This window comes from Helianthus annuus, chromosome 4, assembly GCF_002127325.2.
Source record: "Helianthus annuus cultivar XRQ/B chromosome 4, HanXRQr2.0-SUNRISE, whole genome shotgun sequence".
Lineage (NCBI taxonomy): Eukaryota > Viridiplantae > Streptophyta > Magnoliopsida > Asterales > Asteraceae > Helianthus > Helianthus annuus.
Window position 1 is genome coordinate 27,525,808 of NC_035436.2, and position 15,309 is coordinate 27,541,116.

Below are 15,309 nucleotides of genomic sequence, written 5' to 3' on the forward strand. Positions count from 1 at the left end.
TCATTACTTTATCTTTTCGTAAATTACGATTTTACTCCGGTCAAAAATACAACTTTCTCTCGGTTAAAAATTACAATATTGCTATTGTTTTAATTTTTTTTATCAAAACTATAAAAGTGTTTTGTTTTAATTGGTTGACCTGATTTAATTGTTTTTTTTTATCAACAAACTGACTAACACTTGCTTATTATTCGGCTATCGCCCCGCAACACGCGCGGGGCATTAACTAGTTAACTATACATTAGTCCCTTTTTTGATACATGAAATTCGTTATTCACTTATTTATCTATTAAAAATAAAAATGTATCATTATTATTAGTAGTTATTAGAATTCAATAAGTTGGTTATGGACGGACCACCAGGAAACGACTGTTGTTCAATCTGCCATGGCAGCTTCAACATCCCTCATCAAGCCAATTGTTCTCACTGGTATTGCGGTACGTCGTCGTATTCCATTTCATTTCCTTCGCTCTTTCGATTTCTTACTTTTAATTGCCGTAATCGAGATGAATTTTGGAGCAATCGGTTGATTATATCCTTAATTGATGTTCTTATATTAATCTGCTTGTGGTTATTGGTGTTCTTACCAAATTTGTGAATCTGGGTTTTCACATAAAGATTTGGTTTTTTTGTCATTTTACACAAATTGAACTCTTTATGAACATTTTGTTTTCGATTTAGTGGAGAATGTTGAAAGGTATTTATTGAATTAGAATTTTTTTTTCTGTAACCTAAGTAGAGCAATGATCCATGATATACACAATGTTCTTACACTTATTTTTTACCCACATAACCAATTCATATTTTTTTTTTCTTTTTTTTTTTATTTTTTTGAGTTAATTACTGTTTTCGTCCCTGTGGTTTGTCAAAAATTACCGTTTCAGTCCATTAGTTTAAAAATTGCGATTTCAGTCCCTGTGGTTTCACTTTCGTAACCATTTCAGTCCACCTCGTAACCATTTCAGTTCCTATACTAATAGAATAAATGGATTGAAATAGTTACGAAGGTGAAACCACAAGGACTGAAATGGTTACGAAAGTGAAATCACAGGGACTGAAATCACAATTTTTAAACTAATGGACTGAAATAGTGATTTTTGACAAACCACAGGGACGAAAACAATATTTTTTGACCCATTAGTGATAAAACACAACTTTAAGGACGGCCGGATACATAAATTTTCTTCACCGGTTTCCTTTTTGTAGATTCTCACAAATTTTTTCCAAATCATACAAGGTTTCCACTAATTTTTTTTTTTCCAAACCGAGGGGGTTACTGGGTACCTCCAAAACACCCCTGGATCCGCACCTGCTAGCCATAAGAGACCGGGCGGCAACGTGGCGATGATGTGGTGCCTGGAATGTGACATTCCCCCGTGGGAGGTGGGGTCCGCTTGGGGGTCTAGAATGGAGCGGATGGGGAGAGTGGGTCTCTCTCTCTCTCACACATACACACACACACAAACAAACATGCACGCGAACACACATATATATTTAGAGGGTGTTTGATGGTGGACGTAGCATTGGAAAGAAAATGAGTGTGTTAGAAACATGGGTGGAAATCTGGTGTGGTAGCTGACGTAGTGCATTTGTGGTTGTTTGAAAGTGTGTTTGAAGAGTGAAGTAATGCATCGGAGAAGCTCTAAGTAAATGGGTCAAAACCATCGCCTCAAGACTCAAAACATAAATACTTAATTTTCCGACCGTTAAACGACATAAAATCTGTTCAAAGTTATGCATATGATCAATCATCTTAATAGTTAATTTTTTATATGTATCTTTCTGTTACCCGTTAGGAAATTGCATTTTACAAGTTTGGAATCATGGGTCATCACTACAACCATGTAAATGCCCGCTTTGCCGTCGCCAGATTACTTTGTTGGTTCCTAGTCAGGCTTCATCTCAGCAAATTCATAATCCGGAAGCTGCTGAGATTTTAAAAAAGATTGAAGCCTATAATCGTCTTTTTGGTTCACAGTCAACCAGTCTTAACCAGGTATTCATTTGATGCTAGTTTAATTTCTAAATTGGCGATTATAATACATGTATAACGTATTGCAGATAACCTGTAGATATAAAGAGGATTTATATCGGTTTTAAAATTGCAAAATACATGTACAAGTTGAAAACTGATTTTGTTTTTGAAATTGAAAACTGTTTTTGTTTTTGCAGAGAGTGCAAGACCTTCCGTTTCTCCTCAAGAGGTTGTTTCGAGAACTGATGGATCCTCAAAGATCACTCCCATTTGTCATTAAAGCACGATTATATCTGGCAGTGAGTTTATATTTTTAAATTGTTTAGTATTTTCTTTACTGTCTTGTTTATAGGTGTTTCAATAACAAGATAGAAAATGTTAAATAGGGTTGATATATGTGACTATGAGTGTTTTATGAATTATCTCATCATTTATGATTCTGAAACTCTTATTGGTGAAGTTGTTGCCTTTTCACACAGTTAATATCAACCGCTGTTTATGTACTTAGCCCTGTGGACATCATTCCCGAAGGTATGTTGTTGACTTGTTTCAAGTCATGCCGCAATCTGTGCATGATTTATGTTCTATAAGATGATGACTAAAATGTACATGTTTGATGAAATGTTGGTTATTTTGACAGCGTTGTTTGGAATACTTGGTCTGTTGGATGATGTCATTATAGCCCTCACATTCTTCCTTCATGTTGGCACTTTGTATCGATCTACTCTTTTGCGTCGTTATGGAGGATCTTCAGGTTGACAACTTGGAACCTTAAATCGACGTTGGTTGAACTTTGTTCACATCTGGAGTGTCTAATATTGTTACTGTATAGAGATTATGATGTTTGTATGCTGATGGGCGCGGTTATTTCAGTTCTACGTCTCTAATTTATGTATTTATACCGACATTATTGGATTTTTTTTAAAAGGTATTCATGTGTGATGCTCTGTGTTGATACAATACTAGGGTCTTTGGTAATGCAGGTCATTGGAAATCCATGAACTTTATATATTGGTTTGTTTTATAACTATTGGGATTCTCCTGCACGATGCGGCAGGAATTCGACTTTGGTCGGCTCGGTTTGTTATGTTATGACATTGGTATGGTACTAGTACCATGTATAGTTTACAATATCAGAATGAAATACAGCTCTGTTTTCAATCGAAGTTATATCGAAATACAACTGCGTATTAAGTTTGCTTTTTAATGTTTACGAAGCACATATTATAGAAAATCAAATTCTATGGGTTAAAGACGCATCGAAGCGTAGACTATATTCAAAATACGTTATGTATGAAAACTTACAAAGGAAAAATGAAATTGTATTGGAAAACAAAGAACATAAAAAACAGTTATGTTTTGGCACGTTCGGTTTTGAATAAAACTTTTATTAAAACACATATAAAAATAAGTGCATCACAATGTTATATGCGGAATTTATTAAAGCATATTATATTATATTATTTAAGTAGTGAGAAGAGAAATGGATGTAAAAAATCTCAACTGTAAGGTAGCTTCAATGACATGTACGTAAATGTCTTAGTTACTTGTACATTACTTACTGTTCACAATTTAGTTTTGAATAAAATTTATTTAGAGACGTATATGGAAGTAGGCACATCTAGCGATATATACTTTTTTCAGGTATGGTCCAGGTACGAATATGCTTTTTCAGGTAAGAGGACCGGGTATCACCTAATACCATGCCCATAGATTATAAAACTAATCACGTGTCCAATCGCGTATCCAAATACCCACGCGTTGGTTGCGATTTCGTTTTCCATCTCTACTCATATGGCAAAAAAAATGTTTAAAATATTTAGAGGCGGACCCAACTATGATAAAAAGAAATTTTATATGGTATATTTACAATCGAGTCCCGAAACACAAAGATTTTTGACACTGACATCCAAAATGATTAATTTTTTTCCTTTTAAGTTTTATAGATCAATAAGTTATAAGAAAAATATTAACTATACACCTATTATAAACTAAATAGTTTATTAGACCATTATCCGTTTATCCATTATAAAGTCACTAAACAAATCCCACCCCGATTTCATGCACAACACTAAATGATAAGCGTCTATATATTAGTTGATTATTTTCTATTTGCTATATGTTTAGTCTTTAGATTAGTTGTCTAAAATTTGCTATGTTTAGTCTTTGGATTAGTTGTCTAAAACATGATAATTTGATTATTTGCTATTTGAAACTTGAGGTGTCAGATGAAACTTGTTGGGTGATTTGGGTTTAAGTTATCAAATTTAGAATATGGAAAGTTCTTTCAAAAGAAAACTTGCCTATAAGGCTAGACGGTATGGGGGTCGTCCCCCGCCCGTCTAGGTCCGTCGCCGGCGGCAACACCATTTCGCCCCCCCCCCCCAGCGTCGTCCAAATCGTCGGGGTTTGGACATTGAAGACGCTCGCAACAAGACAAAACCAAATCTCCTTCTTCTCACACGCATATATACATTGAACTCATATATATATATATATATATATATATATATATATATATATATATATATATATATATATATATATATATATATATATATATATATAGGGGTCAGCTAAAATGAGAACCACCTCGAGTTGTAAGAACCGTGAGAACTACACCATACGGGGCGAGGTGGACCAATTTTTTTTTTCATAAACGTAGATGCGTGTATTATAAACACATTTGTAAAAAAAAATTCAAAAAAAAAAGTTTTTGAGCACCACAAGTGTGTGTTTACGGGTACCGTAAATTTTCCGGTAGGATTTACGGTACTCGTAAACACAAACTTGTGGTGCTCAAAACTACAAACACGACATTTTTTTTTTTTGAATTTTTTTTTACAAATGTGTTTATAATACACGCATCTACGTTTATCAAAAAAAAAAAAAATGGTCCACCTCGTCCCGTATGGTGTAGTTCTCACGGTGCTTACAACTCGAGGTGGTTCTCATATATATATATATATATATATATATATATATATACACTAGGTTAGAACCCCGTGTATTACACGGGTTGAATAAATATAATTTTATATACTAAGTAATAAAATAGTTACATCTTTTAAAAACTCGTGTATTGCACGATTTGAATAAACACATGTCTTACACGAATAATGTAATTCGTGAAGACATTTAGTCATGAAGATGTGTTTTCTAACAAAATGAACTTTGATGTACTATTACGTATTGTAACATCTCACTTTATTTTTTATTAGGTTAGAGAGTTGTGTATTACATGGTTTATAACATTTTACTTTGTTTTTTTATTTATTATTAGATTAGAAACTCACGTATTACCTGATGTTGGATAATCAGCAGGAAAACAAAGGAAAAGAAATATTTTAGTAAAAACATTAAATATACAAGAGATAAGCTAGATATTATGATTTAATATTATTTCATTGGAGTGTAAAACCGGATAATGAGATCATTTATTAGAAGTAGGATTCTAAAAATACCACATGTATAAAAAATATATATGTTCTACATGGATTGAATAAATTCTTTTAACGAAACAGTTGATTAAAATAAATATTTTTATTTTAATATGTGATTATCAGTTATCTTGTCCTTATCACCAAAATATAAAAATAATTAAATAAAACCTTTATCTTTAAAAATATTTAAAACGCTAATATATTTTTTTAGATTTTAATAACTAATATATGATTATAATAATTAATATATTGTTATCAGTTATCTTTATCTTTATCATTAAAATCTCTTCTACAAATTTTAAATTTTAATTTAATATTATCAATAATAATTGACTTTCCATATTAAATATTTAGAAAAATAATTAAAAACGCCTCATAGAGCGCCATGTGTCCCTAACATGGTTTCTTTTATTATATAGTACTAGCGGTAAGACCTGTGTATAAACACGGGTCGTTTCTTAGAAAACCATGCATAACACATATTGACAGAGAGTAAAAAATAATTAGTGCAGACTTACAAAATTGATATAAATTAATGATCAATAGGTTTATTCAACAGCAATTCCATTATGTTGATAGCAAACCACTGTTGTCTATTAACTGTTCAAAACCTCTGTTGCTTTCCAACAGACTTTCCTAAAAACTGTTATCCATTATCTCCAACAGAGCTTGCCAGATTGATAGATAGTAAACAGATATGCATGTTAGTCAACCCATGTTAAAAAGGTCAGCCAACAGAAATTACAAAGGTTAGTAAACATATGTTAAGAGAATAATGTTATTAACAAAGAATTTAGTACTCTCATTAAAAATGAGAGATGCAAACACGGGTCGTTTTTAGACAAGCATGCATAACACATATTAATAGAACATATAGATACGTGCATAGATATTGTACCAAAATGTGTTATCTATTATAGCTAAAAGACAACTATAATCATAGATTATCGGTTAATATATCAGTTACATACAATTTAACTGTTTAACCAAAAAGACAATATAAACTGTTTATAGACATACATACTTAATAGAATTTGAATACAACTTAAGGTTCGACAAACGTTAACTACAAACACACAATCACCTGCCTCAACAACTTTCAGCAAAACTAAATCAAGGAATCAGCAGATTTTAGAAATCAACAGATCTTTATTCTCTCATCAACATTTCCCGGATTTGCCCTTTGAATTGGAGCTCAAAATCCAAGGAATCAGTATCATCTTCATCCCTATTAAGCTGAAGGTTAAAAAGATCTTGGAGGTCAACTGGATTCAGACCAAGTGCATTCTCCCTTGATATATTTTCAACACTACCATCAAACTTGATCAAAGTCAATTCATGGGTCTGTTTGTCAGACTTCCACTTTACTATTTTTGGATCTGATGGGTTTCTTGGGAGAAGTTTTATTTCAGAGGAGTTTGGCGATTGAGGCCTGCTTGCCAACTTCTGAAATGCTTGAGCAAATTGAGCTTGTAGTTGCAACGAAGCATCATCCAATCCATACTGTAACTGATTTCTGATAGACTCTTTTCTGTACTCGGCATACCTATTTTCATCTTCCTCATCCATCAGTTGTTGTCTTTTTCTTTTGTTCAAGGCAGCGATGGATACATCTGCTGATGAGAACAGCTTTTTAGATGTAACGGTCTGCCGACGTATAACAGTCGTTTCATCTTTGTATACTGGCTTTTTAGGAAGGGATGGATTTGTCTTTCTTCGCTCCTCTAACCTACTGTAAGCTCGATCAATATACTGCCTAGTCCATTTTCCAATTTGTCTAGCAGTACCAACCTTAGCTGCTACAAGTTCTGCCTTCATTCTCTTATACTTCAACACTTCATCCACTTCAACCTTTTTATATTGTTTCCAGTTGGGAGCAGATTTTAGCATTTGAGGATCTTTATTCATCTTTTCAATTCTATTAACTTCCTCATTAAGAGCCTCAAGGGACCAGTCTTTGAAATCAGACCTGTAGGCTTCGTAGGGCTTGGTTTCCATGATAGTGTTCAAGAAATCATTCCTTAATGTCTTTTCTAGCTCAGCATTTGGTGACAAATTTGACATATTCTTACTCAGGTCTCTAGCAAAATCTTCCAACTTCTTGACTTCACCAGGCCAATGTTGCATGCGAGCTGATAAGTTAATGTCTCCTAGCCCTTTAAACTCTTCATTTTATTTATCTTTTGCTTGCATGCCCTTTAGCTTCAGATATTCATAAATATTCTTTGGAGTTTCGAATCCCTAAAGAGATGGGAAGGTTCTTTTGCATGGATCATCCTCTGTATAAAATTGAGTCATTTCATCTTGAACTGCAAGCAGTTCTAGAGGAAAAGTTACTGCGAATTGGTTGATCTTTGTTGATGGAGTTGGGACGAATGGTTTGGGTGAAGTTTGAATGAACGGAGTAGCTGATAATGGAATTGGTGCCGATATATCTTTTTCTTCCTTCTCTTCTTCATGTACCATGAATTTTCTCTTTCTTGTGTAAACAGATTTTGGAGAAGGAGGAGTTAGGGAAGAAAAAGGTGTTATGACTGTAAGGGTTGATTGTGATGGAAATTGAAATTGAGTAGAATCAGTGGATTGACTAACAACTGTTGAAACAACTGGTGTCTCAACCGCTGTTGTCTTAACATATGCTGAAACATTTGTTGCATCAACAATTGTTTTAGTGGAGGTTGGCAGTGGTGATGAGGATTTTGTATTCTGCTTTTTGACAGGTGGTTTTTCTGGTGAGAGTTTTGTTTTAGGTGTATCAAAACCTGACTTCTTAGGTTCAGCAGTGGTTTTGAGTTTCGCAGCAGTGGTTGGTTTTTCTGGTAGTGATATTGGTTTAGGAAATATGACAATAGGAGATTCGTTGTGTTTGTGTGATTTTCTTCTATTTGAAGTTCCAATGTTGAGCACTTCATCTTCCTCTTTTCTATATTTCCTCTTCTGCTTTCGTTCAATCTCCTTATCTGTCTGTTTGTTAACGGAATCATCAATTCCCTTTTTGTTATCAGTATCAGATTTTCCAGGAGATTTTGCAGAAGTTTGCTTGGCAGGCTTTGGATTTTGTTTTGGCTGATTCCTTGGTGTTGGTTTCCCAAAGTTTTTCATGGAATCCTTTTCCCTCTTTTCAGCATCATCTTCATCGTCTTTTTCAAACACAGGTGCAGGGGTAGTACCAGTTAACTTTCCAATGCATTCTTTTATGCCCTTGATGTCAGCCAGTGTGTCTTTGTATCTTGCTTCAACCATAACTCTAATTAGCTTCATGTGGGAATTAAATTGAATCTCAGCCAGTTCCCTTTGAGCTACAAGAATGGGTTGTACCGAATTCCAAAGCTCTTGGCATAACTGCTGATTAGAAGGACGACTTTTGAAAGCATCCACCAACTGCTTCAATTGATATTTCATATCAGCAACAGTTGTTTCCAAGTTAGATATCCTGTCCGTCAAATCCTGGTATTTTAATCCATCACGTAACTTGATAGGATCATCTGAATTCCCACCGGAGGTGGTTGTATCTGCTTTTGAAAGAGGAGGTATCTCCAAATTTTCATTAGCAGATGCCCCTTGTTCTTGGTTCTGGGGACTTCCCTCTGCATCAGTGGTTACCTTAGTGATCTCACCCGTGGTTAACTTGAACTCACCAGTGGATACCTTGATAGACACAACAGTGGTTGCCTTCAAGGGAGTCTGACTGATGAAACTACTGTCCAAATGTAAATCAGTGGATTTGACATTTGTAGTAGCTACTCCACTTGAAATACCGTCAAGAATTTGCTGAAATTCAAGAGGTGTAGCCTCCTCAACTATTTCTGGGTTAGGTAATTGAAAAGGTTCAGACATAGCTATTGTTGAAGTTAAACTCTCAGTAAAGTGTTCGTGAGAGGGATTGCTATCACTCTGAATGTCAATAGCTTGAAGCAGTGTTACAAACTTTGGTGGAATGGAAGATGAAGGGATTGTTGTCGAAAGAGACATTGCCGTGGGAGTAGGGCTTTTAAGTATACTCTCATATGAGGGTATGACATCATATTGTGGTGTCCCTATGAATACAGCATGTTCCTTTTGTGAGGAATCATGAGGAGTTTGGTTTATGGGCTGAGATCTTTCCACATGTTGTGAGGAAGTAGCAACAGTGGTGTATAGTGACATCTGTGTTGTCACGGGGTAAACCTCTGGGATCTCATCTTCCAGAGGACCCGTTTTGCTGGTTTCGGTGGGTTTTTGGATTTTGTTTTGGTCTTTTTGAGTTTTGTTGGTGGGGATTTCACAGCACTGGTTGTAGTGCTGTGATCACCAAGAGCAGTGGGCTCAGCAACAGACGTTTGAGGAGCAGTTGTGGACTCATCTAAAATTTCCTCATTCCCCTCTGCTTCAGTTTTGAAAACATCTGACTCTTTAGCCATAAGGCGAGTAAAAGTTTCAGCTGTTAGACTATTCATTTTAATAGTTATACCTTTTTCAAAAGCTTTTTGAGAAACATGTTTTTGCAGGTAGTAGCTTAATAGTCTAGAAAACATAAGAAAACCAGCAGTTTTCCCCTTTTTAATAGCAGCAGTTTTCCTCTTTTTAATAGCAGCAGTTTTGCCCTTTTTAATGTTTTTTAAATTTGCAACCAAATCAATAAACATTGCTTAAGAATAGTTAAAATCAGTATTTGTCAAAATTGCATACCCCAATGACTGAATTTTCAAAGGTATTTCATTAAAAGAAGTAGTTTTATTTGAGAGACAGTTTAAGAGAGTATGGAACAGGAATTCATTGGTGGTGGAAAGTTACCTTTAAACATAGTTGCCTGATTCAACTGTCCATCATATCCCCTCCCAATCAAGTATGTTTGAATCTCATTTATCGGCAAAAAAAGTCTTACCTGCCAAGTCGTTTACCTCAAATGTTGTTGATATGGTACTAGGGATAATAGCAACCGATTCACCTCCAACTTTTGAAGTTATACTTACGGCCGCATTGTTTTGTTCTTCAATATTCGCATTAGGCCAAAAATTGCGAAGCGTCTCTTGGAAAATGGGTGTGTCAGCGGTAAGAATGACCTTATATTTTGATGATGTAAGAACATCAATCATTGAATGATAGAGAGTATTGTTCTCGGGTTTCCCAAAAATAGCCAGGTAGTTATGCGAATTTTTCATTATCAAAGTCATGATCGGAATTAAAAGTTGCGAGAGGTTGACGAAGAAGTATTGAAGAATAAGGTGGAAACCGCTCTGCTGAATTTTAAACTCGAGACGAAAGTAAAACCTCTGTTTGGGGATGAAAGAGGGGTTTATAAAGTGAAAAGGTGAATGCTGACGTGTCAGAAGTTAGAAAGATCTGATGGCTAACATCTGTCCACGTCACAACCTCTGCTCTGATAATGGATGACAGTTGTTTGAAAACCACTGTTGGCCAACAACAGATGTTAGGCAACATTAGTAACTCGCCAGTCCTCAGATTAAACAGAACCTATGAGAACAGACAATACCCTTCAACAATATTTGGAAACCACTATTGGGCAACAACAGATCTTATACAACAATAGTAAGTCAGCAGTCCTTTCAATAGACTTTTAATACAAACGAATAAATTGATATTAAATATCAGCAGCCATTTAATGCAAAACATTTAAAAAATAAATTTTCATGGGAAAACTATAAAATTAAATATCAAGAAACTGAAAGGACAAATTTTAGACCTCTACCATAAAAAAATTTAAAAAAAAAAACTCTTCATTTAAAGACCAACAATAATCTACATGGCAAACAAAGGCTACTACCACTTCATTGGACACAAATGTTGTAAACTGTGGTAAATCAACAGTTGAGCAATAACAGATGATCAGAATGTTGAGCAGTGGTAAATCAACAGTTGTAAAAAACCTCTTCATTTAAAGACGTTTTAAAAAAATCTGTTGAACAGAAACAGATGTTCAGAACTTTTATTGTGTTAATCGTTGACAATTCTTTGGAAACTACTGTTGGGACTAACAGATGTTCGCAACAGTAGCAACTCAACAGTCGTTACAAAAAACAGGAATTATGAGAACAGACAATACCTTTAAACAGTGGATGAATCTTTTGCCAAACAGATGTTTTAAAAACAGCTGTTTTCAACAGACTTTTAAAGATTTTTGTCAATTTTTTCAAAATACCTATTTTTTAAGAATGTTCAGAACTTATATTGGGTTAATGGTTGACAATTCTTTGGAAACTGCTGTTGGAAATAACAGATGTTGGCAACAGTAGCAACTCAACAGTCGTTACAAAAAACAGGAATTATGAGAACAGACAATACCTTTAAACAGTGGATGAATCTTTTGCCAATCAGATGTTTTAAAAACAGCTGTTTTCAACAGACTTTTAAAGATTTTTGTCTATTTTTTAAGAATGTTCAGAACTTCTATTGTGTTAATGGTTGAATATTCTTTTGAAACTGCTGTTAGGAATAACAGATGTTGGCAACAATAGCAACTCAACATTTACAATAGCAGGTATCAACACTAACAACTGTTGATGCTCAAATCAGTAAAAATAAAATGCTCTACAAAGATTAATAGAATTAAAATTTACATATCACATATGACGATAGATCAACAATTACATTGAGAACTGAACAACGAAAGAGTTAATTGCCAAAATCGTCCCTGAGGTTTGGGCATGCTTGCCGTTTTCGTCCAAAATGACACTTTTGTACCAAATTGCCCCCAACGTTTGTAACTTTTTGCCATTTTCATCCAAACCACTAACTTAGTTTATTTTTTCTGTTAAGTTGAGGATATTTGGATGAAACTAGCAAATATAAAACCACAGGAACGATTTTGGCAATTTACTCAAACCCTTTTTAATTTCTTTTATTTAATTATTTTTGTTACATATATAATAAAAAAGAATATACATTTGAGTTTTTAAAAAATATTAATAGTTTTGTCACATAATTTTTATAATTTTCATCCAAATCACTAACTCAGTTTATTTTTTCTGTTCAGGTGAAGGATGTTTTAAATTTTATAAATTAAGACAGAAATTAATTTATAGCTTCTTTATATAAATCAGTTTTATAAAGAGAAAACGTCATTGGTGTGCAACACATAACAACCGATTACAACTTTTAGTATTTATCAGTTGTAGAGATAGAAAAAAAATTGTAAAACGTTACATACCTTTTAAATGTGTTGAGCACCTAGGAAATATATTGGTAGAAATAAAATATTTATTTAATTAAGATTATGATGGTAATTAACTAATATTTATTATGAGTGGCTTGAGTAAAGAAACTTTTGGTTGATAGCATTACAATTACAATTTTGTGGGTAATTTTAAGGTTTGGTAACGATACGTTGTTTGATAGAGGGAGGGGGGAGCACTGGCTTCTGTTATTCCTTAGGAGCGAATTTAAAAAATTAGAAGATGAATTAAAACTTGGTACATTTGATAAGATTTTTTTTTGACCTTTTTTAATAAGGTCACCAGCATTTTAGTTTTATAAAATTTAGAGGTTTAAGTAGATTTTATTTTTATAAAACTGATCTATATAAAAAATGAAATTAATTTCTGTCTTCGTTTATAAACATCCTTCGCCTTAATAGAAAAATTAACTTAGTTAGTGGTTGGATGAAAATTTATAAAAATTATGTGACAAAGCTATTATTTTTTTCATATAAAATTTGCATGTATATTCTTTTTTATTATATATGTAACAAAATTAATTAAATAAAAGAAATTTAAAAGAGTTTGAGTAAATTGCCAAAATCGTCCCTGTGGTTTTATATTTGCCAGTTTCATCCAAATATCCTCAACTTAACAGAAAAAATAAACTAAGTTAGTGGTTTGGATGAAAATGGCAAAAAGTTACAAACTTTGGGGGCAATTTGGTACAAAAGTGTCATTTTGGACGAAAATGGCAAACCTGCCCAAACCTCAGGGGCGTTTTGGCAATTAATAATCTTCAGCTTTTGAACAGTAGCCCTATTCTCATATACACTTGATCCTCAACTTGCTTGATAAAGCGATACTTTAAATTATAAGAACCTACAAAAGGATATGATTACATTTTTAACTTGTATATTTCTTCAACTCTGATGTAAAAGAAGGATATAATGGTAGTACAACGTGATGAAAAGCTTCTGCACTGTTTTTGAATTCTGAAGTGTAGAAAGACATCACCATCAGGTTTCTGGACACTTGGTCTCTCGTAAACAGACCAAGATGCAGTCCATCAAAACACCTCTTCAGCTCTTGAACAGTAGACCTATCCTCATATACTTGATCCTCAACTTGCTTGATAAAGCGATACTTTAAATCATAAGAACCTACAGAAGGGTATGATGACATTTTTAACTCTTGAATGTGGAGCCAAATTCATATATGTTATTTAACTTGTATATTTCTTAAGTCTCATGTAAAAGAAGGATATAATAATCGTAGTAAAAAGTTAAATATCAAGAAACTGAAAGAACAAAAATAAAAATAAAATAAAACAGGTTCTCATAATTACCATTAACTTCTTCATTTATCATAAATAAGTACTCCACTTTCTGCACTTCAGACTTCAAAAATAGTGAAGAAGAAAACTCCCCACTGCTCGCTCGGAAAAAAAGCTGAAATATATCAACACCTTAAAATAAATATTATCAACATATATCAACAGTTTAAAAGAATCCACAAACCTAAAATAACCCGCAACTGATTGTTTGAATTTTAAACAACTCTGATTAGGCTGAAATATAAACAGAGAATTAGAATAGATCAGTTAAAATGTTAAGATTCAAAATCAGAGAAAAAAACATACCCTCAACGATGTTGCAACAATGAAGTTGGAAAAATTTCTGAAGTACAAAAAGCTGTAATCGCAGATGAACAGACTGAATATGCAAAGCCGAGGTCAAAGGTAAGTGTGTGAAACAGAGCTTCAATGAAACAACGATGTTGGAACAATGATATTGGAACAAAGAACTGTATATGAAGATTAACCAGCTCAATCATGAGAGCTATGCATTTGAGTAAGAGAGATATGATCGCAAATATAAAGGAGAGAGATAAATTGAAATTTAAATGTAGATATGAGCGAGAGAGATTTGAATGTGGAGCCAGATAATTATATCTTATTTATAGGATTAGAATATATGGTTTGAATTTTGAATGTGGAGCAAGAATTTTGAATCTGAAGCCAAAATTTTGAATTTTGAATGTGAGCAGAGGTTTTTTGAATTTTCAATAAACATCAGTACTTTAAATTATGGAGACCTTTGAATTTTCAATAAACATTAGTACAAATGGGCTGACCTTTGAAAAGGTGGATGTGGGCTACCTTTGAAGTTTAAAGTCTTTTAATATTAGGCATTATGATGTAATAATGATATAAGAAAAGCCTTGTTGGACAGCCTCTCAGCCTCTCCAGCTGACACATCAGCTTTTATTATGTCATTGAAGTTTCTTCTTTTATAGAAAGTGAGTGTATATATATATATATATATATATATATATACACATATTTTAGGTTCATCAATGGCGAAGTATAGAAGGGGCGGGGAGGGGCGCCCGACCCCCCGAACTTTTCGCTCTCTAGTGTTATATATGTAGGTTTTCGTATAGAAATTTTGGGTATATACGTTTTCGACCCCCCGGTTCTATAGAAATTTTTTGGTATATACGTTTTCGACACCCCCAGTCATTCGGGTAAAGTTTCGCCACTGAGATTCATCCCCCATTACCTTAGTTTCATCCCCTTTGCCCCATCTTCACACCCGTTCTACATGGCGCTTACGTGGCGGGTCATCCTCCAAGGATGAGCCTCGACCATACTAAGTAGCGTAAAAAAATGAAAATCTGTATAGAGCAACTAATGATACTGTTTATTTATTATATTATTATATTCTAATGAGAATTTTGATATATTTGTTATGTA

General features: G+C 33.7%; 1 protein-coding gene across 1 annotated transcript; it reads left to right on the forward strand.

Moving 5' to 3' along the window:
- Positions 1-297: 297 nt before the first annotated feature.
- LOC110936012 (E3 ubiquitin-protein ligase RNF170) lies at positions 298-2,935 on the forward strand. The gene is made up of 5 exons (XM_022178356.2): positions 298-437; positions 1,797-1,996; positions 2,173-2,274; positions 2,455-2,506; positions 2,616-2,935. The coding sequence occupies exons 1-5, from the start codon at positions 347-349 to the stop codon at positions 2,732-2,734; spliced, it is 564 nt and encodes a 187-aa protein (XP_022034048.1). The 5' UTR covers positions 298-346; the 3' UTR covers positions 2,735-2,935.
- The last annotated feature ends 12,374 nt before the right edge of the window (positions 2,936-15,309 follow it).

Excerpts from the sequence above, each read along its gene's own strand:
- LOC110936012 (XM_022178356.2), top strand. The coding sequence starts at position 347 with ATGGACGGACCACCAGGAAACGACTGTTGTTCAATCTGCCATGGCAGC. Across the intron at positions 438-1,796 it reads TTGTTCTCACTGGTATTGCG|GAAATTGCATTTTACAAGTT; the intron begins GTACGTCGTCGT and ends GTTACCCGTTAG. Across the intron at positions 2,275-2,454 it reads AAGCACGATTATATCTGGCA|TTAATATCAACCGCTGTTTA; the intron begins GTGAGTTTATAT and ends CTTTTCACACAG.